Source organism: Ipomoea nil, unplaced genomic scaffold (genome assembly GCF_001879475.1).
Source record: "Ipomoea nil cultivar Tokyo-kokei standard unplaced genomic scaffold, Asagao_1.1 scaffold3047, whole genome shotgun sequence".
In the NCBI taxonomy this organism is placed as follows: Eukaryota; Viridiplantae; Streptophyta; class Magnoliopsida; order Solanales; family Convolvulaceae; genus Ipomoea; species Ipomoea nil.
Window position 1 is genome coordinate 1,045,540 of NW_017619475.1, and position 26,423 is coordinate 1,071,962.

Sequence of the window (26,423 nt, forward strand, 5' to 3'; positions counted from 1 at the left end):
ATTATTTCTTTGTTGATCAATCCGTATGATTTAGACCTAATAATTATGCCACACACCATGGGAAAGCTATAACCCATCTTAATCAGAGCAGCAGCCTCATGTCTGCTTGTCATAATGATTTCTCCATACCACACAAAAGAAATATTAAAAATGCAGATTAATATTCTTTAATTCAGCATTCCAAATTAATCAATTATTTCTTCATTCCGTCTCAATTTTTATATCATATTTAATATTATAAGAAATAACATACTTGTTTAATCATAATAATAAATAAACTATAGAGTTAATATTCGATTTGGTCCCTCGACTATTAAGATTTCACCACTTTGATTATCGACTTTTAAACTTGCTCAATTTCATCCCCAACTATGCAATTTTTAAACAAAATGGTCCTGAACATGACTATTTTTGTTTGAACAAATGGACTATCTTAGATAAAAAATTACATATTTGGAGATGAAATTGAACAAGTTTGAAAGTCGATAACCAAAATGGTGAAATCCTAATAGTCGAGGGACCAAATCGGGTAATAAGTCTAAACTATATAAATCTATCTCAGTATCGCTTGGAACTACAGTAGTTAACTTTTATACCTGTAAATTTATATTTAATATAATTAAATATCACTCATTTTAAAATTCTTAATTAACTCAAATTTTGAAGAATTAAATTTTAGAAAATTTATCAAAATAAAATTATATTAATTCCTAAAAAGAAACTATATATCATATTTAGAATTAAGACATATAATTATAAAAACTCATAGATGGAGAAAAATTCATACCTTTATGCATTGTGATTATAATGTTTAAACAATTAAAATTTGGCAATTTAATTCACACTCTTTGTATCATGTGACAATTATATCAAATTATATTATCAAACCCTTTAAAGTTTCAATTGGTATTGATCTCACGTAAAACATGTAATACTTTTTAAAGATCTCATAGAAAAATATTATATTTTCACTAAAAACTATTACGTGTTTAGCGTATAATAATGCCACACAAGTTTTTATGTTAGAACGTTGATCATTTGGAGTTGATAATTATTTGGTTGTTATTATATGACTTGAAGTTAATTTATATATGGGAATTTATTTTGAACCTTGTATATGATGTGAATCTTTTGATTCATTGTGTTTAAACATGATGTTGAGATGTAGCTTTTATAAATAATTTGTATGTGAGCTAATAACTAACATAGCAAAGTGGTTTTTTTTTTTTTTTTTTTTTTTTTAGTTGGATATTATAATTGAATATAATTATTAAATTTTAAAATTTAAATATAATTACTGTACATAAATAAATATAATTTTCAGAAAACATAAAATTTTATACAAAAAGCATTAAAATGTCAAAAATTTTAACTTTAAATATAATTATCATAGTATATAAATGTTTTTATTAGCTAAAAGTAAAAATAATATATAAAAAGAAAGAGAAAGAAATTAAAAGAATGAAGAAAGCTTGGTTGGAAAGCTAAGAAGGGAGCCCGCAAACAGTGACTTTTTCCCATGTGAATGGACATTCCAGAGGCTCACAATCTCCCACCGCCCTAAATGCAACCAAATACGAATTCATTACCAAGCACAATGCCCCACCTATGACCATGCCAAAGTTTGGTGGAATATGACAACTATTTTCATCAAGCAACACATTTTTATTGTCACATATGCCTGCATTATATTATAATATGTTCATACCGCTCTGACGCTGATATTAAATTAAAAGATATATTTTATCTTAATTTTTAATTAATTGAAATTCTAAATTGACAGTTGGATTGTACACTTATTCTTTAAATATTTGGTAAAATTAATTATTGAATTAGCTGATTAGTGTAAAAAGATAAAATGATAAATTAAGATATTAGGATTTTGATTAATGAAGGGTGTATAGCGCAAATTATGCTGTGGAAACGTGTTCACCATGCGCATGGTGAACACATGGGTAGATCCATAATTTCTATACTGTAGATTCATAAAATTTTTTTTATTTTTTTTTTGAAACGTAGATTCATAATTTTGTTTTTCATTTGTTGTTACAGAAATTATGAATCTACAGTATAGAAATTATGAATCTACAGTATAAATGTTATGAATCTACAGTATAGAAATTATGAATCTACAGCTTAGAAATTATGGATCTATCCCGTTAACAACAAATAAAAACAAAATTATGAGTCTACGTTTTTTTTAAAAAAAAAATATGAATCTACAGTATAGAAATTATGGATCTACCCCTGTGTTCACCATGCGCAAGGTGAACACGTTTCCACAGCATAACTATTGGGTGTATAGTGTCATTTTTGTAAATTAATAAAGATAAAAAAAAAAGAGAAAAAGTTAAAAATCAAATGCTTATTTTAAAACGCAAATTAAAGTAACTTTTCAAAATAAGCTATTATTTAAATTTCATGTTTTACCAAATAGAGCTTATAACCTACTTGTAACTTAAAATAAACTATAATCTCTATCGCGCAGACTCGCTTAATTTTATTGAAAGGAAATGAAGTTTCCCATGGTAGTCATTGGTTTTTAAAGATACAATGTATACATAGAGGGGCCCTTTCAATATGTGATGGCTTTCCAGGTGTTCCAATGGCAGCTAACCTTTTACCTTCCGTGCTTCTCTTTTACAACAAAGAATCCTTGTATCCTCCCTCCTTTTTCTTTGAATATGACTGCTGCTATCCCAAGGATCTTCATTCCCAATTCCTGTAACACCACCAATAAAGACAATCAATCAACAGTGTTGTATGCAAGATCTCAGTGCCCAACAATTCCACTCTTAGCATGTGTATCTATAGATTACAGGTAATCCATATTTAAGACAGGCTTTACCCATTGATGAAGAAATTAATTGAGAAGAAATGAAAATAAAAAGGAAAGAAAAGGGGTGGGGGGTTAAGATGATTAATTATCATGGGACAGAAAGTCAGTTAGTGGGGGCATTGTTTCAGTGATTTCACAACTAATCATCTTTAATACCCATTGATCTAAGAGAAAGTTTGAAGGCAACAATAATACAAGAGGATCACACTTTAGTTTACAATAGTTACATCATCAAAGCTAGTAGAATGGGTGTGCTTAGCTAGTGCACAGCATAATGACCTTTTTCCATTGCAGCAGAAAAAATACACAGTTAAGTACAAAAGACTATTGCACAATGGGCAGCATGAATTTTCATACCTGACTGAGATCTGCATCTGGTGCCAAGTCAGCATCTTATGGTGACAGCAGGTGGGGGAGGAGGGGGGTGGTGGCCGGTGGCCGCTCTGCCTTTTGCTTTTGAGTAAACTTCTCCTTCACCACCACCACCACCACCTCCGTTCATTACCTCTGCTTTTCGCCTTCTTTCAAACATTCTTTTTTCGACATTCTTTCCCACTTTTCTATCTCTACATTCTACAAAACCATCATTTTTTAAGACCACACCTTCTTCCTAGAAAGCTGTTTCCCTCTCTCTTTCATTTAGACTCATCAATATCATCCCATTCTGGCCTCCATGATCATATAGCTTCCTTCAATCACAAAACATGGTGAGATTTTTGGTGATCATATTCTTATTCCAATCCAGGTTCATTCTTTTCTTCCTAACTCAACTGCCTAATCCCAATTTTGAAATTCTTCGATGACTCAGGGAACTCCAGTAAACATCATAGTTGGATCCCATGTTTGGGTCGAGGATCCTGACATCGCCTGGATTGATGGAGAAGTTACAGAAATTAATGGCGCGGATGCTACTATTGTTACAACAAACGGGAAAACAGTAAGATAACTTTGTTTTCCACTAATCACTTTGTCAAAATTCTTATGAAATTCCAAGATCCATTCTTATTTTGCTGAATTTGCTCTGTAGCTATGCACAAGCATGCACAATTGCATATGACTATTAGATTTCAATAGTGTTCTATAGGAACATAAACAGTGCTTTAGTCTAACACACACTTCAAACAAATCTTCCCCCATTTTACTGCAAAAGAAGCATCTTCACTATTAGTATCACTTCAGAAACACTTCTCCCTGTATCGGCTCAAACACTGAAAACTAAGAACTAGATATCTATCGATTTCAGGTTATTGCATCTATTTCCAGTATATACCCAAAGGACACAGAAGCCCCGCCAGCAGGGGTTGATGACATGACAAAGTTAGCTTACCTCCATGAGCCGGGAGTTCTATCCAACCTTGCTTCTCGGTATGCGCTCAATGAAATATATGTAAGTCATGTCTGGAAAGTTACGCAATTAGACAAAGTCATCAAAATTTCTGCAACTCTGAATCCAATAATAAACTTTGAATTGTACAGACTTACACTGGGAATATTCTGATTGCGGTCAACCCTTTCCAGAGGCTGCCACATCTCTATGATATCCATATGATGAGGCAGTATAAAGGTGCTCCTTTCGGGGAGCTAAGTCCACATCTTTTTGCAGTTGCAGATACCTGCTTCAGGTTCTTCCATAATAAAGCAGATACATAATGCAAAAGCTTTTCAAATAGTTGCACATATTACAGAAAGTTAATGAGTGAATTCCATTTATCAGAGCAATGATTAACGAACACGGGAGCCAATCCATCCTAGTCAGTGGAGAGAGTGGAGCAGGTAAAACCGAGACAACAAAAATGTTAATGAGATACCTTGCATTCATGGGTGGTAGATCTGGCACAGAAGGAAGAACAGTTGAGCAACAAGTTCTGGAGGTTAGTAAAATCTACCCTTAGTTTAGTTCACTCTTTTTCTCTTGAACATGCAACAAAAATTCATATTTCTTCTTATTCAGTCCAACCCAGTGCTCGAAGCCTTTGGAAATGCCAAGACTGTCAAAAACAACAATTCCAGGTAGACCCAAATGATCTTCCTTATGAATTACGGGGTTTTTTTTTATTTTTTTTTATTTTTATGGATGGATTTACAAGAAATTTACATGATTGAATGGGGGTACCAGTCGTTTTGGTAAATTTGTAGAGATCCAATTCGATAAACATGGGAAGATCTCTGGGGCTGCAGTTAGGACTTACCTTCTTGAAAGATCACGTGTTTGCCAAGTCTCGGACCCAGAGAGGAACTACCATTGTTTCTACATGCTTTGTGCAGCACCTCCGGAGGTAACTTCTATCAAACCATTGCATTCACAGTCTTTGTCGTGATCGATTCGTTTGTCCTGTAGTAAAGCTTGTTCAGGTCATTCTCACAGGATGTGAAAAGATACAAAGTCGGAGATCCAAGAACATACCATTATCTTAATCAAAGTAACTGCTATGAAGTGGCAAACGTAGATGATGCAAGAGAGTATCTTGAAACCAGAAATGCCATGGATGTTGTTGGAATAGGACACGATGAGCAGGTTTGTTCCTAAACAAGTACACAAAATTAAAGCACATAATAATGCATTAATGCCTACTTATGGAGAAATTACTTACTTCTGTAGGATGCTATATTCCGTGTAGTGGCTGCAATACTACATCTTGGAAATATCAACTTCATCAAAGGGAAGGAAGTCGATTCCTCAGAATTAAAGGACGAAAAGTCCCTTTATCATCTTAAAACAGTAGCAGAGCTGCTCATGTGACTCTTCAATCCCTCGGCTTCCATAATCTTCTGTTCTCCATAATTACGTCTGTCTAATATACTTCTGTCCAGGTGCGATGAGAAGGCACTGAAGGACTCGCTTTGTAAACGTGTAATTGTAACTCCCGATGGAAACATTACAAAGCCACTAGATCCAGCTGCAGCAGCTACGAGTCGGGATGCCCTGGCAAAGACAATATACTCGAGATTATTTGATTGGTAAGTAAATTTATTTTGTGGTACTTTCATACTTGCTTCCCATCAAAACCATCTTTAATGTGTTCCTCCCATGAAACATGGCAGGATGGTAGACAAGATAAACAGTTCAATTGGTCAAGATCCCAATGCAAAAAGCATCATAGGAGTGCTTGACATTTACGGCTTTGAGAGCTTCAAAATTAACAGTTTCGAGCAGTTATGCATCAACTTAACAAATGAGAAGCTGCAACAGCATTTCAATCAGGTACCATGAGATTCTTTCATACACTCAGCAATAAGCAACAACTATGTTCATTCTTACCCAAAAAAAAAAAAAAAAACGAAAAAATTGTTAACTAGAAGGAACATTTTACAGCACGTATTCAAGATGGAACAAGAAGAATACACAAGAGAAGAAATCAACTGGAGTTATGTAGAATTTGTAGATAACCAAGATGTTTTGGACCTTATTGAGAAGGTACTCTTATTTAAGACTCTTTTCGTTGCTTTAACCCGTAATCTAGTTAGTAAGAGATTTTGTTTACGATTATCTGTCTTATATGCAGAAACCTGGAGGCATAGTAGCTCTTCTTGATGAAGCCTGGTATGCAGTTCTTCCATTTTAAATTTAATATAACTTGCAGAAATTTCATACTTCTTCTATGCATGCTTAATCATAATTCATCGCACATCCTCGTATACAGCTAAAGCTAAAGTTCTTTATTGTGCAGTATGTTCCCGAAGTCAACACATGAGACCTTTGCCCAAAAAATGTACCAAACATATAGAGGACACAAACGGTTTAGCAAACCAAAACTTGCTCGTACCGACTTCACAATCAATCATTATGCTGGTGATGTATGTAACTTTCAAATTTTACGACATTTCCAATTATACCAAACAGTTTTGTCATGCCAATTTTTTAATCAACCAGGTCACTTACCAAGCTGACCACTTCCTTGACAAAAATAAGGACTATGTGATAGCAGAACATCAAGCTCTTCTGACTGCCTCTCTCTGCACTTTTGTAGCAAATCTCTTCCCTCCATTACCTGAGGAAACATCCAAGCAGTCCAAGTTCTCTTCCATAGGTACCCGCTTTAAGGTTGGTGGAATCAAAAAATTAATGTAAGAGAAGTTTTCAAAATTTTGAAAATTCTTAGAACCTAAGTTTTCCATGCAAATGTTTACATATAGCAACAATTGCAATCTTTAATGGAGACCTTGAGCACTACGGAACCACACTATATCAGATGTGTAAAGCCCAACGCAGTTCTGAAGCCAGGAATATTCGAGAACGTAAATGTCTTAAACCAGCTAAGATGTGGGGTAAGATGAATTGCTTCCTAAAATATCTATTAGCACGATTATGATTATTCACAATTTGCTCGCACTGACAAGGTTTTATGTGGTATCTGTGTCAGGGTGTCTTGGAGGCAATTAGGATTAGTTGTGCGGGATATCCAACAAAAAGAACATTCGATGAGTTCCTTGACCGATTTGGTATGTTAGCTCCAGAAACTCTTGACGGGTATGTAGTTTCACATTTCTGAATCCTTGGTTTTATAACTTAGAGCAACCTTACCAACTAGATACTTAAATTTGTTTTTGTCTTGAAGCAGATGCGATGAAAAGTCTGCATGCATAGCAATTTGTGAGAGGATGGGTTTGAAGGGCTACCAGGTATTCAATCTAGACTGTATAGCCTTTCTATTATGTATGAAACTGCAGTGTCCCCTAAATCCACAGAATATGACGAGAATGAACTTACCACTATGTATTTCAGATAGGGAAAACAAAGGTGTTTCTCAGAGCTGGGCAGATGGCTGAATTAGATGCTAGAAGAACTGAAGTTCTGGCCCATGCTGCAAGGCTCGTTCAGAGACAAATTCGAACATATCTTACACGCAAAGAGTTCATTATTCTTCGAAAAGCTACAATTCGTCTGCAGAAACATTTGAGAGGTAAAATTATTTTCTGGAAAACCGTATATATAAAATAATTTAACAAGAAAATAGCAAGTCAAAGTAAGTACTTTTGTCCGATCATATTGAAATAAGTTCTATATTACAGCACGACTTGCACGAAAGCTGTATGAATGTATGAGGAGAGAAGCTGCTTCAATCCACATACAAAAGCATGCGCGTGCCCTTGCTGCAAGAAAATCTTACAAGCAACAACAAGCAGCAGCTATAGTTATTCAAACTGCAATGCGAGCAATGGCAGCAAGAAACGAATACAGGTGGAGAAGACAAAACAAGGCTGCTTGTATTATTCAGGTAATCAATTCTCACTGGCATAGTGAAAACAAATAAGGAGTTGAATCCAAAAATTACCAGACAAAACAAAACTTGTGGTCTAACTGATTGGTTTGATTTGCACCTCTTTTTCCCCCAGACAAAATGGAGAAAATACTATGCTCAATCTGTCTATAAACAGAAGAAGAAAGCAAATCTTGCACTTCAATGTCTCTGGAGAGCCAGGTTAGCAAGGAAGGAGCTCCGGAAACTACGCATGGTAAGTGTTTTTTTTTATTTTTATAAATATTTGGAAACCTGTCTGCCAATTCTGGTGATTCAAAATATAAAAATAAAAATTCCAATAAATGTAACAAGAGGACATGATTGTAAATATTTTCTCCTCCTGCAGGCTGCAAGAGAAACAGGAGCACTTAAGGAAGCAAAGGACAAGCTTGAAAAGCGTGTTGAAGAGCTAACATGGAGACTAGAACTTGAAAAGAATTTGAGGGTATGTTAGAATTACATAATTTATGAGACAAAGAACAAATAACAGCAGCCTACAGTACTAACCGTGAATGAAGCTTTGAGATATTTTATGAGAATTTTAAAACTAGTAAAGAAAAGTATGTGTGCATGATGGTATGACACAGAAGTAACAAAATGCGGAAACCATTGCAGATAGATCTTGAAGAAGCAAAGGGGCAGGAAATCGCAAAACTGCAAACAGCTTTACAAGAAATGCAAGGGCAACTAGAGGAAGCCCGTGCTGCAATTATTCATGAGAAAGAAGCTGCAAAGATAGCCATTGAACAAGCCCCACCTGTCATAAAAGAAGTACCTGTAGTGGATACCACTAAAGTGGAGCAGTTGACAAATGAAAACAATAAACTTGAGGTAAACTCAAGCAATTTTGTTGAATCAATTTTAATTTCAATGCTGGAAGAACAAAATCATAATATCCCAACGGTTCAGACAATGAACTGAAAACCGGTTCATAATATCTCCCCCGATGAGATTCATGATAAAAGCATAAATCACTTGCATAATACTTTTGTCTAACATATTATACAGCTCATAAATATAATGTATATTATACATGCAGGATGAAATATCAGAGCTGAGGAAGAGAGTAGATGAGTTTGAGAAGAGCTTGTCTGAAGCTGAAAAGGAGAGTCAGGCTAGACTTAAAGAGGCTGAAGAATCACAGCTGAAAGCTTTGCAACTTCAAGAGAACATTGAAAGGTATTTGAACTAGAAAATATAAAAATATATACAAGTAGCAAAATTATGAAATATGTTTTCCTGGCTTAATCCTTCTTGATGTTTGTTTACAGATTGGAGCTGAATCTATCCAACCTTGAATCAGAAAATCAGGTTCTACGCCAGCAGGCTTTAACTGCATCAACGAATGATGACCTTGCTGAAGAAATGGAAGTGTAAGAATCAGTCTAGAATAGTCATTACAAGTCAATGAATCAATTTTGGCTGCCTACAATTTTTAAAGATATTTTCTTAATCAGACTAAAGAGCAAGATCAAGGATCTGGAGTCAGAAAATGAGCTTCTCCGCACTCAAAGAGTAGTTGTAGAGCATGTAGCAAACTCCGACCAAGCAGATTCAGCATTAAAGGTAACAGCATGCCGATATTTATTTCTTTCTGAGTAGTGTTGAATGTAAAACTTCTATACGACTCACACTGTCCCTCAATGACTAGCAAATGCAAATTGTAAATGGATACCAAGTTCATGAAGATGTGAAGACAGAGGAAGTGCAGCAAGTGACAAAAGTGGAGCAACAAATAACAAAGGTACATTAAACTTCCATGTTATAAATTAAGATTGGGCTAAGGTCACTCAACTGGGTAATGCACATGGACCCATGGACTTATAAACCCATATGCTCTCACTTATTTTATCAATGTGGGACACTCTTAACATTCCAAGTGATAGTTTCCATGGATGGAGAGCTACTGCTATCAGATTTTACTGTTTACTTATAATAATGAGGAAATCTGTGTGACTCTCTGCAGGATTCCTATCCTCCCATCTCTTTAACGAAACAAAGATCACTGACAGATAGGCAGCAGGCAAGTAGTAGAAACTTGGTCTTTACAAGAAGTCTAATGGATAATATTTGAATGGACTTTATAATCATTCTTCTTTATTATCTTACCAGGAAAGCCATGACATACTCATAAAGTGTTTCATGGAAGAGAAACAATTTGACAAGGGCAGACCTATTTCTGCTTGCACTGTCTACAAAGCACTTCTTCAGTGGAGATCCTTCGAAGCAGAAAAAACAAACATATTTGACAGGATTATTCACACTATCCGGATGTCCGTAGAGGTAATAAAATTCAAACAGCATAAAAAACCTAGCCAATACATGATTCATCAGGGACCAAAAAAAGGTCGTAGGTGGACACTCACAGTTTTATGCATTAATCTGACTCTGCAGAGCCAAGATAACATCAATGATCTAGCATATTGGTTGTCAACAACTTCAACTCTGTTGTTCCTTCTACAAAGCACAATTAAAGCAAGTAACATGCCAACTAAAGCCACATCTCGCAATCGCAGCTCACCAACCACATTGTTTGGCAGAATGGCACAGGTAAAGGATTCTAACTTCAAGTTATTAACAGCATCAAGTCATCAACACGAAAAATTAACAATTTGGGAGTTATAACCAGGGATTCCGCACGCCTTTATCAAGCATGGGAATTTCCAGTGGATACAGTGGAATGGAAGGAAACCCAAGTGCCCGGTCAAGAATAGAAGCAAAATATCCAGCATTGTTGTTTAAGCAACACTTGACTGCATGCGTTGAGAAAATATATGGGATGATCCGTGATAGTTTAAAGAAAGAAATAAGTTCATTCCTAAATATGTGCATCCATGTAAGCACTTTTATTTATGCAGCAAGGGTGTCTACATTAATGCAGAGTGCATATATCTCAAACTAAACGCTAAAATTAAAATTAACAGGCACCGAGATCTGCAAGGATAAGACCACTAAGAGGTTCATCCAAAAGCATACATTCAAGCATGATTGCAAAACAACAGGCATCCAGTATACATTGGCAGAATATTGTCAAGAGCCTTGATCATACCTTAAGCATACTGTCTGAGAACTATGTAAGGAACTTTTTGTCATGCTTTTTTCAATACCACACAAAAATTACAAAATCAAAAAATGGTTTCTCCACTGTATTTGAGTTTTGTCCTCTTGTACAGGTCCCTTCAACAATCTCAAGGAAAATATTCAGCCAGGTTTTCTCATACATAAATGTCCAACTTTTCAATAGGTATGAAGCTCTTCTCTCATCATTCTAGGGATTTCATAACATTTCCTATCACTAAACATGTAATGGACTTACAGCTTATTGCTTCGGCGTGAGTGCTGCTCATTTAGCAATGGGGAATATCTAAAGGCTGGTTTGCTAGAACTGGAGCATTGGTGTGTTAGAGCATCAGAACAGGTAAAATGATCTATTTTTGTAAGAACTTTTAAAGAGGAACTTAATGAGAAAGTTTTCAACAGAAGTTATTTTTTAAATAGAAATTTTTTTGGGTATTTAACAATTAAAATTCTTTTTATATTAAAGATGATCAAGGTTACCATAACGGACATGCATTTATTAAGTTAGGCGTTAGAATTCTTTAAATGTATGGAGCTATTTGGAATTCCAAAAGTGTCATTAAATTTCCTAGACTTAACACCGAAGAACTTATTTGAAAAGTTTCAATTTGAGGATATTGGCTTACATAAGTTTTTTCCTCTTATCTACTTAAAAGCGTTTCCTTAACAATTAATGTTTAGGCCAACTTTTAGTTTTCGGAGTGGCTTACATAAGTTTTTTATGTTGGCATCCAGTATGTTGGATCATCATGGGATGAGCTTCAGCACATCAGGCAAGCTGTCGGGTTTCTGGTGAGTGTTACTTTAAGCAATTATTCCTGCAAACAACAATTGACTGAAATTGTGTATTTATTAGAATATGCCTTGAAATTGCAGGTGTCGCATCAGAAAGCTCAAAAATCGTTGGAGGAAATAACAACTGAACTGTGCCCGGTAATTTAACTTGGCTTCATTGTATTCAAAATATTCTTATCCCCCAACTAAACCCACACCCACACCCACACCCACTAGTCCTCTTCCAAAGCTGAGGATATATTCAATGATTCCTACAACTAAAGTCACTCAGAAAAGAAAGGCTAACTAAACTCTGTTCTGCATGAACTTTCATTCTTTTTTAGATGTTGAGCATACCACAAATATACCGCATTGGAACTATGTTTTGGGATGACAAATATGGAACTCAGGGATTATCTAAGGAGGTAAGCAGTGTTGTACGTCCTTACAGATTAACATAGATAGAACGAATACAATTTGTCTGAACATCACTGTTTAATGTCTAAAACTTCAGATAATTAGCAAGATGAAAGTACTAACAGTAGAAGATTCATCCAATGTGCCAAATAACACATTCTTGCTTGATGTGGATTCAAGGTACTTAGTAAACTGAACACTTAAAAAAAATCACTGAACAAAAGATAACTGCTCTTTGCGACTTTGCTAACTAATTTGTGAAATAACAGCATACCATTCTCAATTGAAGAGATATCGCAATCTTTCTGTGGTATCAGCCTATCTGATGTTGATCCGCCTCCTCTCCTCCGCCAAAGATCAGACTTCCATTTCCTACTGCAGTCAACAGACTAAAAGTTTCGATATTTTTTCTTCTTCATTTACCTACTCCACACAGAAAGAGGAATGATACAGCTACAGGTCTACAGCAATTCATTGATTTGATTTGATTTTTTTCTCTTTTTTTTTTTTTTTTTTTTTTTTTTTGGGTTGATAGAAAGTGAATGACGAGTGTTGGGTTCTAAATCTTTGTATTTTTTGACGAGTGTTACAATGTATATCCTTTCTTTGGTGTTCTACATTTTTCTCATGCATTTGGATGGTGATTCTACAAAATTTTGGTGTGCGGAATTGAATTGTAGTAAAAGAGAATGGAGTGAATGAGAAAACAGAAAATTCATCGTCCCAATTCAAACAGAACTTTCTATTTTCAAATCTAAAACTTCTTAATTTTTTCCCTCCCCTACTGATCAAAGAATCTTATGAATGATTATATAGCAGTTTTGCATGTGTAAAAGCATATATTCCAATCTAATTAAAATGCAACATTATATATATCACTGTAAGACAAATTTTTCAACAAGATTTTATGATTGAATCTCATGAACGAATTGAATTTTACAGTAATTCAGTTTCAAAGTCTAATATGATTACATGATATCAAAAGTCTCTGAGAGTACTACAAGATTTAAACAATAAATGTATACACCAATGAGTTAGATAAATACGGAATATTCAAATAATGGAGATTACCTCAATGTAGATTTAGTTGCCACTTATTGAAGAGAAGTTTTTTTTTATACCTATGGAATGATAAATATCCGTAAGGAACATTCAACAAGCACTTACAGCGCGTGCAAATTGATCACTCCGACATTCATCAATGTAATGGTTGGGGAAATTTTAAAAAGAAGAATTCAAAGAAGTTGGGGGGTGAGATGAACTGCATAGAAGAAGGGTGAAAAGGAGAGAATGAAGACTATATATATCATTCCATAAGCATGGCAAAACAACCCTTCTATATATATCGAGCTAATACCTAATTTAATCATCAATTATAGTGATTTTTTTCTATTTAGTCTCAAACAATTTTTTGTGCTTAGTTAGATCTTGACTTTAATGATTTTATCAGATTGAAATCTCGATTATAGAATAAAAGACTAAGGGGGTGTATTCCGCAAATTATGCCGTGGAAACGTGCTCACCATGCTTGGTGAACACGCTTCCAAACGACGTCGTTTTTGGCGTCGTTTAAAAAAAAAAAAAAAAAAAAAAAAAAACTGTTCTATTAACGGCGTTAGGAAGGCAGTTATGATCAGACAACTCTTTGCGTTTGATTATTTCCTATTCGCAAATCGCTGAAGGCAATTGTGATCCGACATTCGCGATTCTTTCCTATTCGTGATGGAGGAGACGATGGTTCGAGGAGAAGATTCAACCGATATGATTTCTGCGATTCCAGGTTGCGTTTGATTTTATGCGTTTGATTTCGTTTGATTTATGAGATCATGGATTGTTGAAGATTTAGTTATTTTTATTGATATTTGTTCAGTATCTATGCAGTTTGAATGTTCATAATGGCCGTAAATGTGTATTAGTTCCATGTTTCTGTTATGAATTTTACAAAATGCAATTATGTATTTTCTGTTACAGAGTTATGAATTTTGATACTCTGTTCATGCATGTGATATGAATATTCATAATGTAATAGTAATATGTCCATAACATATTAACTGGTGTGTTACACTGCTTGCATATACTCAGTGAATGAAGATTGTGTTGGTGATTCAATAAGCAATGATCAAGCAGAGTTAAACATTGACATTGATGGCTCGTCTTCAAGTCCAGGTTCTTTTTATTAGTTGGTGTATCATGAATGTTGTTTCTTGTAGGTGTAGGTACTGATTCATGGTGATTATATGCAAATTGAATGTTGTGATTGGTATTAATAATCTGTTCACGTTATGAATTTACAGTTTGAGGTTATGAATTTTCCGTTATGTTATTATGAATTTTCCATATGAGGTTATGAATTTTATGTTATGAGGTTATGCATTTAATGCCATGAGTATCTATGCAACTTTGAATGCTCATAATGTCACAAATGTTATTGATATCCGGTTTTTGTTATGAACTTTCTTATATGATGTTATGAATTTTATTCTTTGTGATTATGAATGTTCTCACATGAGATTATGAATTCTATAGTGTAGCATATTACATTCATTATAGGTGAAATCCACATTCATAGTTTAGTAGTTGGTATAGGTGTGGTTATATTTTTGTTGCAATTGCAGTTGATGAAGACTTGGTGGGTGTTGTAGTAAGAAATGTTGACGAAGCTTTTGAGTTATATAATGGATATGCATACAGAGTTGGTTTTAGTGTGAGGAAAGGCCAACAACGTTATAAGGCATCTACTAAGTCAATTCAGATGAAGAGGTTCTTCTGTGCTAAGGCTGGGTATAAGCAGAAACCAAACAGTGGTGTTAAGCTTTATTCAAAGATTGATATGAGGACTGGATGTGGTGCATTTGTTCAGTTTGATGTGGGGGGTGATGGGATGTGGACAGTTACAAAACACTTGAAAGAGCACAATCACGAGTTATGTTCATTTGGCAAGAGTCATCTGCTTCGGTCGCATAGAAGAGTGGGAAACAATCAGCTTGAATATTTAAAAGACATGAAGAGTAGTGGTGTTGCATTGGCGGATGGTATGAGGTTTTTGAAACATCAGTCAGGGGGCTCTCCATTGGTTGGCTTTACCAACCGCGATGCTTACAATTCGATGGCTTTTGTGAGTTTGAAGTGTTTGGATGGATCGGATTCAAATTCTTTGGTTGAGATATTCAGGAGGAGGCAATCTAATGAGGCTGATTTCTTTTTTGATTTCGAAGTTGATTTGGATGGAAGATTGTGTAGTTTTTTTTGGAGGGATGGTCAAATGAGAAGGGATTATGAGGTGTTTGGTGATCTGTTAGTGCATGATACAACATACCGCACTAACAAATATGATATGATTTGTGGTCCTTTTGTAGGGATGAACCATCATTGCATGAATGTAATGTTTGGTTGTGGTTTTTTGATGAATGAGAGGATAGAGTCATTTGCGTGGTTGTTTAGAGCGTTTTTAAGATCCATGGATGGCAAGTGTCCACAGACTATCATGACGGATCAATGTTCAGCTATGGCTGCTGGCATTTCCATGGTGTTTCCTACATCACGCCACCGTCTTTGCATATGGCATATTGGTGAGAATTCGAAGAAGCATATTAAGGCATTGAGGAATCATAAGGATTTTCTGGATATGTTTAATTGTGTGTTGAAATACACCGAGACTGAAGCTGAATTTGAGGTTTACTGGACAAGGTATGTTATTATGAATTTACATTATATAATTCTGAATTTTCTGTCATGTCATTATGGATTTTCTGTTATGTCATTATGTATTTTCTGTTATATGATTTATGAATTTTCTAATATGAGATTATGAATTCACAGTTATACAATTCTGGATTTCCTGTTATGTCATTATGTATTTTCTGTTATGTCATTATGTATTTTCTGTTATATGATTTATGAACTTTGTAATATGAGATTATGAATTCACAGTATTCAATTATGTATTTTCTGTTATGTCATTATGTATTTTCTGTTACATGATTATGAACTTTGTAATATGAGATTATGAATTTTCAGAATATGAGTAATAAACATGTGTTTTAACCTTTTCAGGATGGTTACAAAATATAATTGTCATAAGAATACATGGCTAGAGAAGCTTTATGACTGTAGGGAGAAGTGGTGTCCAGCGTTCAACAAGGATTATTTCTCCGGGGGTATTTTATCTTCGCAAAGGAGTGAAAGCACAAATCATGCAATTTCTAGGAGGCTGTCCAAGACTGCTGGTTTATGTGATTTTTATTCATCATTTGTGAGTGTTATATCTGAATGGAGAAGTAAGGAAAATGGCGAGGATTTCCGGTGTTCTCAAGGAGTACCCGCCATGATGTTGGATCATGTGAAACTCCTTTCACATGCTAGAGAGGTTTATACAATTGAGATATATTTTTTGTTCGAGGAACAATTTATGAAAGGTAGCTCTTGTTATCAAGAAATGGTGTTGAACGATGGTTGTATGTGCAAGTATCACGTGTGGCGACCAGACATAGACATCATAAGGCATGAAGTAACCTTTAAGGCAATCAATTTGGATATATGTTGTAGTTGCAAGCTGTTTTCAGAATTGGGAATACTTTGCTGCCACTGCTTACGTATACTTCATGTGCACTGTGTTTCCAGTATTCCCGATAAATACATTCTAAAAAGATGGACTAAAAAGGCTGTTGAGCGTACAAACGTGGACATTGCATCTGTGTTTTATAATGGTGGTGTCCCTTCTTCAATTTGGGCTGTTGAGATTAGTAGGAAATTTCAAAGGCTTATTGTTTCTAGCCAAGATAACAGTGTTGCTAGACAATTATGTGATGAAGCCGTTGAGAATGCAAGGAAAAACATTGAAGCTGAGATTGGGGATGTGAACACTGAGGAGGGTGCTGTGTCTTCGTCAAGTGGTATTGTCCAAGACCCCTCAAGCCGGAGGGGTAAAGGTGTGAGAAATAAAAGGAGTAGTAGTGTTATTGAGAAGAAGTACAATGCAGCAAGGGGAAGAAAGAGCGCTGCAAACAAGCTTGCTTCAATTACAAAGGGCTCTGTCCAATCATTGGTCTTGGAAAATATTTCAGAGATTGCTCGTGATGGATATCTTGTACATCCAAGCACCGGGGGTTCACAATTTGTTCATTTTAATAAGAATGTAGACCACGATGTAGCTATAGACTGAGATCATGTTAACAGTATGTACTTATGAATTTTATGATTTTTAGATATAGGTTGAGAATTATGTGTCAGATTATGAATTTTCCTTTGCCAGTTTATGAACTTTCATTTACCAGTTTATGAACTTTCCTTTACCAGTTTATGAATTTTCCTCTATGTGATTATAAATTTTCCTCTATGTCTCAGATTATGAATCTTCCTTTATCTGATTATGAATTTTCCTTTATGTGATTATGAATTTTCCTATATGTGATTATGAATTTAGAGTATGTGCTTATGTATTTTATGCTATTCAGATTTTATGAGAATTATGTGCCAGATTATGAATTTTCCGTTGCCAGTTTATGAACTTTCATTTACCAGTTTATGAACTTTCCCTTACCAGTTTATGAATTTTCCTCTATGTGATTATGAATTTTCCTCTATGTCTCAGATTATGAATCTTCCTTTATCTGATTATGAATCTTCCTTTATGTGATTATGAATTTTCCTATATGTGATTATGAATTTAGAGTATGTGCTTATGTATTTTATGCTATTCAGATTTTATGAGAATTATGTGTCAGATTATGAATTTTCCTTTTGCCAGTTTATGAACTTTCATTTACCAGCAATAGATTGTGTATTCATAGGTGCAAAATATCTGTGCACATTACAAAATATCAACAGTCAAGATTTGCTTCATGTTCACAACATATTCAAACACCAAAAAGCGGTATAGTTTCACTTCTTCTTTGAGAGATCCTTGGCTGCCTTCATAACTCGCAATCTTTCAGTGTTCCTACCCCATGTGATAATGTTTGATGCGTATTTAGCTCTAAGCTCCCAAATGAAGTCAGCCTTCAAAAAAAAAAAATAAAAAGATGTTAAAAAACAAAACAAAAAAAAAAAAAAAAAGCAAATCTAAGTTGAAATTAATATATCTTATACTCTTACGTTTACATGGGTGCCTATCTTGAATCCACTGTCCCAATCTTGAACATTCCCCTTGTAGGACTCCATGTGTCGCATGACATATATGGCACAATCAATGACATTGTCAAGCTCCTTCCAAGGAATGGCCAAGTATGATACAGGAAGGTTTTGTATCTTACGGAGTAGGGGGGATTTTTCTGCAGTCAAGTACTCTTTCAAAGCATTCATCTGGACAAAAATGAAACTAGTGTGATTATGATTCACATGAAATGTATAACAAACGTTTGAAAGGTCAAGTTTAAGGTTAAGTTACCAGTAGATTTGGGCAATCTTCATACTTGTCAGCTTCAGTAACACCTTTCGGCAACATCTTGTTGTCAATGATTTCAACACTTTTTGAGATGGTGTTGATGCAGACAACAAAGTAGTGTTCGTGTCGAAGCACGGTGAAAAATAGCTAACATCAAAAGAAGTAGTTAGAATAGAGAAGAAATATGTAATTAATGAATAAATGTTGAAGGTGGGTAATTATAAATTACCAAATCAGCATCATTGACATCAAGATTTTCAAATTTTGAAATCTCATACTGTAATCGCTCATTGAAATTATCCTTCCGCTTTTGAAGCGGAAGATTCTTCATCCACTGTTCAGATGGGTCGAGTTGAAGCTAAGGGGAAAAAAATACGTATCAATGATAAGTTGTGCAATATGTAATGGCAGTCATACGTAATTCATGATATCATAACATAAAATCCATAATATTACAAAGAAAATACATAACAACAAAACAGAAAATTCATAATATCAAAGTTGTAATTTCATAACTCACAATAGAAAATTCATAATGCCATATGGGAAAATTCATAATCTCACATTAGAAAGTTCATAATATCAAAAATGTAACTTCATAAACTCACAATAGAAAATTCAAAATATGATATGAGAAAATTCATAATCACACACAGAAAATACTTAAAATCCATAATATTACAAAGAAAATACATAACCACAGAACTGAAAATTCATAATATCAAAGTTGTAATTTCATAACTCACAAATAGAAAATTCATAATGCCATATGGGAAAATTCATAATTTCACACAGAAAATACATAATCTCACATCAGAAAGTTCATAATATCAAAAATGTATCTTTATAAACTCACAATAGAAAATTCATAATCACAAATATAAAATACATATTTACATGACATAAAATACAGAATGGTTTAACAGGAGATTCAGAAGTGAGCAGAGTAAAAATTGTTGTTATTAACTTACATGTACCAACGTGCTAAAATAGATGCACTTTGGCTTCCCCAACGCCCGTTTTGTGTTGAGGAGTGTAAGCCTCAACGCCCATACATCTATGAATGTGTTAAAAATTTCACCGCTTCGGAGGGTGTGGAAATCTCCTCTTGTCATTGAGAAATCATCAAAGATAAACAGAGTTTCACTACATGAACAAAAAATTTTGATAAATAGGTAAATAAATTAATATATGGTTGTAAATGTGAAATATAAATGAAAATAAAAAGTTTTCTAAATGGTTAGAGTCAAACATACTCCACTGGATGATCTGTAGAAACATCCATGAAGGCGTAGTTTGATACGGCCCTCTCGGTCACACTGGCATTATGGACAAATGGCACATTCTTTGTCCAAAAAGGTGATCTCAAGTTTAACGGGATGTTTTTGTATTTCCGGACTGGTCTCTTTCGCCTGGTGACATCCTCGACATCAGATTCACTGTCCAGAAATGCACTGTAAACACACGAAGATAGTTAATATCATCATAGTTGCACAATTTCAGGTTAGAAAGTTCATAACTGCAGTACATAAAATTCATAAATACAGAACAGAAAATACATAACTGCATATCAGAAAGTTAATAATATCAAAAATGTAATTTAATACTCATAATAGAAAACTCATAATCTCATATGTGAAAATTAATAATATTTCAGAAGAAAAGTCATAATATAATATCAGAAAGTTCATAACACAATTTCATATTCTAATTAGTTTACCTATCAATATCGTCGAGGGTAGCAGGTAGTGTAGCAGCAGGCGTAGAAGTATTAGCAGCATCAGGGACATCTCTGGCGAATGGAACCTTGATCAATGGAGTTATTTCTCGTCTTTCAGAACTTGATGTAGCAGGGGTAGCAGCATATGCTTCAGAAGATGAAGCAGTAGGGGTAGCAGCAGTGGTAGGAACATGCGTAGGAGCAGGGAAAGCAGCAGGGGAAGAAACAGCCGTAGCACCAAGCGTATCAGTAGGGGTTGTAGCAGGGATAGCGGTAGGAGTAGTAGAGAGTGTAGCAGCATCAGCAGCACCGGGAGTGTCTTTCACAATGTTCTCAACAAGGGCATCCAATTCATCTTCATCCATTGCACTTTGCTCACGTGGTTCATCAACCAATGGTGCCGGGGTATAAGAGATCCCTAAATCAAATGAGGGAGGGTCAATCTCCATTTGCCGATTGGTCTTATGGAAGGCTTCAACCAAGGCATCAACAGCCTTTGTGAAAGACTCTTGGCCAAAGAAGATGTCGTCTAGTTGAGAGGAGGTTGGAGTTGGTGGTCTTTCTATTGTGCTTGCAACGCCAATCATGGTGGAAATTCCAGAAAATGCGGCCTTCATAACATCCACCGGTGCGTTTTGTCTGCCAACTTTAGCCATAGCCTCACCGAATTCCAAGACATCAGCAGCAAGGCGTTGTAGAACCCGCGTGACCCTATCAACACTAGACGGCGGCACAGAGATGGTTGGGACTGGTTGGGCGGAAGTAGAAGCGATACAATCAGCAGTAGGCTTTGCAATACGAGGGATAACTTTCCCTTTACCATATCCGCCCGACCTTTTCTCAGCGGAAACCCTTTGCCGTGCAAGTTTACTTGTCCATGCAGTAATGCTTGGATATGTTCTTTGAATGCTCATTCCTTTGAATTGGACCCGATCAAAGTAGAATAGCTACAATGTTGAACAAAAAGGTAAAATAAAAAAGTTATAATCACAGAATTCATAATTACACTACAGAAAATTCATAATATCATAATAGAAAATTCATAATCCATATGAACATTATATTCAACTATCATATTATGGATTTTATGTTATGCAATTATGAACTTTCTATTATGAGATTCATTATTGCATAATACTATAAGAACATTCATAATGATAACAAGGAAAATTCATAATTACATAAAGGAACATTCATAATCAAATAAAGGAAAATTCATAACCTGACAAATACAATTCTCACAAAATGTAAATAGCATAAAATTCATAATCACATAAAGGAAAATTCATAATATGACACATATAATTCTCATAAAATCTAAACAGCATAAGAGTCATAAGTACATACTCTAAATTCATAATCACATATAGGAAAATTCATAATCACATAAAGGAAAATTCATAATCAGATAAAGGAAGATTCATAATCTGAGACATAGAGGAAAATTCATAATCACATAGAGGAAAATTCATAAACTGGTAAAGGAAAGTTCATAAACTGGTAAATGAAAGTTCATAAACTGGCAAAGGAAAATTCATAATCTGACACATAATTCTCATAAAATCTGAATAGCATAAAATACATAAGCACATACTCTAAATTCATAATCACATATAGGAAAATTCATAATCACATAAAGGAAGATTCATAATCAGATAAAGGAAGATTCATAATCTGAGACATAGAGGAAAATTCATAATCACATAGAGGAAAGTTCATAAACTGGTAAATGAAAGTTCATAATCTGGCAAAGGAAAATTCATAATCTGACACATAATTCTCATAAAATCTGAATAGCATAAAATACATAAGCACATACTCTAAATTCATAATCACATATAGGAAAACTCATAATCACATAAAGGAAAATTCATAATCAGATAAAGGAAGATTCATAATCTGAGACATAGAGGAAAGTTCATAATCACATAGAGAAAAATTCATAATCACATAGAGGAAAATTCATAATCTAACACATATAATCTACAATCTGAATATCATAAGATTCATAAGTGGAGCTAGAGCTTACCAATATGAATGTCATTGGTCCAGTAAAGAAGCTATTACTTTTCTTCCTGTACTGCTCGATGGACTTGATCAGAGAGTTGTAGGTGTAGTCACACCAGTTGTACTCCTTTATCTCATCAACATTAATCAAGGAGTTGAGGATTCTGTTGTTGCAGTAGCGGTTCTGAAATCCCCTCATCATGCATGAAACAGTCAAGACCATGAAGTCTCTCTTAAAGTCATCTCCAGAATCTCCCCTCTGAACTATGACATCTCCCATCTGGGTAGTGACTGGGGAACCAAGCTTAATATTCCACCGTTCCCTCCAGCTTTTCAAGAGAGCCCTGTATTCTGGTGTCCCCTGTTCATCATATTTTGGGGCCTCAACAACCTTCTTTTCTCCTCTTGGAATGCCAAGAGTGTACTCAACGTCCTCTTCATCAACTGTGAGCTTGTCGTTCTCCAGCTTGAAATGTGTTTGGAAAACCTCAAAGTTGGCTATCAAATACTGAACTAATTGTGACTCATTTGCGCACAATTGAAGGTCCAACAGGGCTCCAAATCCAATATCACGGACAGCTTGTTTTTGTTCTGGCAGTAGTTGTTGTACAAGCCTAAACATGGTCTTTGGTCCCATCCGTGTGCTGAAGTAGGGAGTAGAACTCCCCTCTGCACAATCACCTCCAATGTCTGTGTTGCCCCTATGTCTGTCATTTATTTGCTTTGACCTCTTTTCTCTAATAACTTCTTGCTCGAGCAGGTCATCAGAGTGCTGCTGGGATGGTTGAGCAGCCTGTGAGTCAAGTACAGCCCGTGTTGTTCGTTTTCTCTTGCTTTTTGTTGTAGGGGTGACTGCAGTGTTGTGTTCAGCCGCCGTTTGTGAGGGTTGTGATGGTTCTGCAGCTTGAGAGCTCAAGACTGCCTTTGTTTGTGAGCGTATTGTCCTTCGTTGAGCAGTGTCCATTGCTTTTATTAAAAACGTTAGAAAGCAAGTAACTCATATACAACATATAATATAGATTGATGGAAGGAAAATATATTCCTTATTTCAGTAGAGGGGGGATGGGGAGTGCCGAATAAATCCAGCCATGCTCTACCGAAAAGAATATAATGTCCTTCAATAACAGTTACACATAATTGGTAATATAGTAACATAAAATTCATAATTTCACAAAGAAAATTCATAATACCAGAACAGAAAATTCATAACCTTAGAACAGAAAGTTCATAACTGCAATATAGATCAGAATCCATAATCTCATATGAGAAAATCCATAATTCCATATTGTCCATCAATAACAGTCACATATAATTGATAGTATAGTAACATACAATTCATAATATCTCACAAAGAAAATTCATAACCTCAGGACAGAAAATTCATAACTCCAAAACAGAAAGTTCATAACTGCAACATAGAAAATTCATAACTACAGAACATAAAATTGACAACTCACAATACAGAATTCATACTCTCATACGAGAAAATTCATAATCTCTAACAGAAAATATATAACCACATATAAGAAAGTTCATAACAGCAAAAATGTAATTTCATAGGCACAATAGAAAATTCATAATCTCACACAGAAAATACATATTTGCATGACATAAAATACATATTTGCATGACATAAAATACATAAGTGAATGGACGTTATGGACATTCAAAGCTTGCATAGAAAGTGAATAAACAGCAGTAAAAACCATATACGAATCAATTCATAATGGTTAATCTACACGTATATAATGCTACAGATATACATTCATAAGCTCATAACATTACATTCAAAACCCCATTTCAAAATTTCGAAATATGTACACAGAATACAAATACCCTAAATCATAAACACGAAAATACCTGTAATACAAGTGAAGGAACGTTGAGAATGAGCAATGGAGAGGCTGTATCCTTTGATAGCTACGTGAGAACGTCAAATTTTGTTTTACAAATGCGAGAACGAGGAATCCGAGAGCAGAGGTGAATGGCTGTGGAGCAGAGTGTTTGAGAGTGATCGAAGGAAATGGCTGGGGAAGATGAAGCGATAGATGAGAGCTCGAGAGTGGTGTTCCAGAGAGCAGAGCGATGGAGGTTGCTTGGAGAGGAAGTGAAATGGCGTAGTGGAGAAGCGGAAATGCTATGGCGCGTTTAATTTTAAAAAAAAAAAAAAATGTGAGTGGTGGGAGTTAACGGTGCCACTTACGGGCACCGTTAGTCCCACTCACTCTAAACGGTGTCGTATGGAACCGTGTTCACCAACCATGGTGAACACGGTTCCATGGCATAACATCTCGGTGTATTCAATCATGACTTTTGTAGAGTTTTAAAGACTTTTAAAATGATAGATTTTGATAAACTTTGATTGACTTTCATATAGTCGTTCAAATCTTTTTAAAACTTTATAAGACTCTATAAAAGTCTATATAAAAACATTCATAGACTTTTATCAACTTTTTATTTTAAAAAGTCTACAAAAGTCATTGAAATTCTAAATTGAATGCATCATTACAAACTTTCAAAGATTTTGATTCTTATCATTTATAATTTTCTTACAAAACATTTATAATATATCATAAAATTCTTATTATATAATTTTTCACCCGCATCAATATTCTCAACATTATTATTTTTATGCATAGTATGCTGAAACTTATATGCTAATTACTTATATATATGATTAATAAACATCAACAAAAAAAAAATTATTTCATTAAAAATTCATAACAATATTAAACAATAAAATTTATAATAAAAGAATTGATCAAATAAAGTATTTTAAAATATAATTACAAGTATATATATATATATATATATATATATATATATATATATATATATATATATATATATATATATATATATATATATATATTACGAATATAAACATAAAAAGAATAAAAATCAAAATATATAAGTATTTATATGAATATTATAAAACATATACTAAAAGTTGACAATAAAAAATTTGCTTTGTTCATGTATTTAGGGAGAATTAGAGAAAATTAGGGATAAAAAATTCATAAAAAAATAAAAATCAATATAAACAAGCAATAATGAAGTAAAAATAATATTATTTCGAATTTTTAGATGAAGATGGTAAACTGTAGGAGAGAGAGAGAGAGAGAGAGAGAAATTGGTAGCGTTTTGGTATGAGAAAAATATAGGATAATGAAGAAAAAATAATTTTATTGAATTTAGATAGGTTTATAAAGTTTAAATAGGGAAAAAATAGAGTTTAAATATAGAGAGAAAATATTCAAAGTTATTAGAAAGAAAATTTTGAAATCTTGGGGTTGATGGTTGGATTTCAACTATTTATATTTGAGAAGGAAAAATCTACAAAAGTCCTAAAATTAAAAAGTCTACAAAAGTTCATAACTTTTGAATACCACATGACTTTTAAAGACTCTTTAAAAGTCTTAATCGAATAACACACGACTTTTAAACCGCTCCTAGCATTTTTGGAAGGTAGCAAATAAGATTTTTAGTAAAGAGTGTTTCGCTTGACTCGTGCTAACCACCTACACCAACCCAACCATATCCCTTTATTCTTTCCTTCTAAAATCTCCATATAATAATAATCCTTTTTCATTGGAGTATTATTGAGTTTTACCAACCGATTTTCCCTATAGAATTTTTAGTTTATATTAAATAATTTTCAATAAATACTTTTTAAACTTACATATAAAATACAATTTAAGTTACAACTTAATTAGCCAATATTTATATAATGAAATTTTTATTTAGTCTTGATGAATTGTTACAATTTTCTCGATTTAAATATGATTTACCTTTTTATATTGACTTTAGTCTTTTTTCTTGATTTAAGGGGGTGTATTCAATAATGACTTTCATAGAGTTTTAAAGACTTTTATAAAACTTTAAAAGTTTGGAGGTATTCAATTCAAACTTTTAGAGAGTCTTTAAAAGTCAGACGGTATTCAATCAAGATTTTTAAAGCAGTGT

The 26,423-nt window shown here is 34.2% G+C and overlaps 2 protein-coding genes and 1 long non-coding RNA gene across 5 annotated transcripts; 2 read left to right on the forward strand and 1 right to left on the reverse strand.

The window, feature by feature from the left end:
• Nucleotides 1–3,378: 3,378 nt before the first annotated feature.
• Nucleotides 3,379–4,408, reverse strand: LOC109163891. Its single transcript, XR_002051343.1, has 3 exons — nucleotides 4,322–4,408; nucleotides 4,167–4,237; nucleotides 3,379–3,706 (listed from the first exon to the last, which is right to left on the reverse strand). It is a non-coding gene; the product is annotated as an uncharacterized LOC109163891 (long non-coding RNA).
• LOC109163890 (myosin-12) lies at nucleotides 3,450–13,075 on the forward strand. 3 transcript variants are annotated; one of them, XM_019312610.1, is made up of 39 exons: nucleotides 3,450–3,546; nucleotides 3,648–3,776; nucleotides 4,083–4,226; nucleotides 4,316–4,461; nucleotides 4,554–4,710; nucleotides 4,791–4,849; nucleotides 4,956–5,115; nucleotides 5,205–5,354; nucleotides 5,439–5,575; nucleotides 5,651–5,797; nucleotides 5,882–6,041; nucleotides 6,153–6,254; nucleotides 6,343–6,380; nucleotides 6,508–6,634; nucleotides 6,711–6,881; nucleotides 6,974–7,105; nucleotides 7,201–7,307; nucleotides 7,399–7,459; nucleotides 7,563–7,740; nucleotides 7,850–8,055; nucleotides 8,174–8,293; nucleotides 8,426–8,524; nucleotides 8,695–8,910; nucleotides 9,119–9,258; nucleotides 9,351–9,452; nucleotides 9,537–9,645; nucleotides 9,731–9,823; nucleotides 10,046–10,102; nucleotides 10,192–10,362; nucleotides 10,474–10,629; nucleotides 10,709–10,915; nucleotides 11,004–11,153; nucleotides 11,253–11,323; nucleotides 11,398–11,497; nucleotides 11,893–11,949; nucleotides 12,034–12,090; nucleotides 12,276–12,356; nucleotides 12,446–12,528; nucleotides 12,618–13,075. In XM_019312610.1, exons 1-39 carry the CDS (start codon nucleotides 3,544–3,546, stop codon nucleotides 12,739–12,741), a joined length of 4,707 nt encoding a protein of 1,568 aa, XP_019168155.1. In that variant the 5' UTR covers nucleotides 3,450–3,543; the 3' UTR covers nucleotides 12,742–13,075. The 3 variants fall into 3 exon arrangements, with proteins under 3 accessions (XP_019168155.1, XP_019168157.1, XP_019168158.1); XM_019312612.1 differs by having other exon boundaries at nucleotides 9,737–9,823; XM_019312613.1 differs by lacking the exons at nucleotides 3,450–3,546; nucleotides 3,648–3,776; nucleotides 4,083–4,226; nucleotides 4,316–4,461 and having other exon boundaries at nucleotides 4,679–4,710; nucleotides 5,192–5,354.
• Nucleotides 13,076–14,574: 1,499 nt separating this feature from the next.
• LOC109163855 (protein FAR1-RELATED SEQUENCE 5-like) lies at nucleotides 14,575–17,509 on the forward strand. The gene is made up of 5 exons (XM_019312569.1): nucleotides 14,575–14,608; nucleotides 14,964–15,562; nucleotides 15,827–16,035; nucleotides 16,402–16,714; nucleotides 16,814–17,509. Exons 1-5 carry the CDS (start codon nucleotides 14,575–14,577, stop codon nucleotides 17,507–17,509), a joined length of 1,851 nt encoding a protein of 616 aa, XP_019168114.1.
• Nucleotides 17,510–26,423: the final 8,914 nt, after the last annotated feature.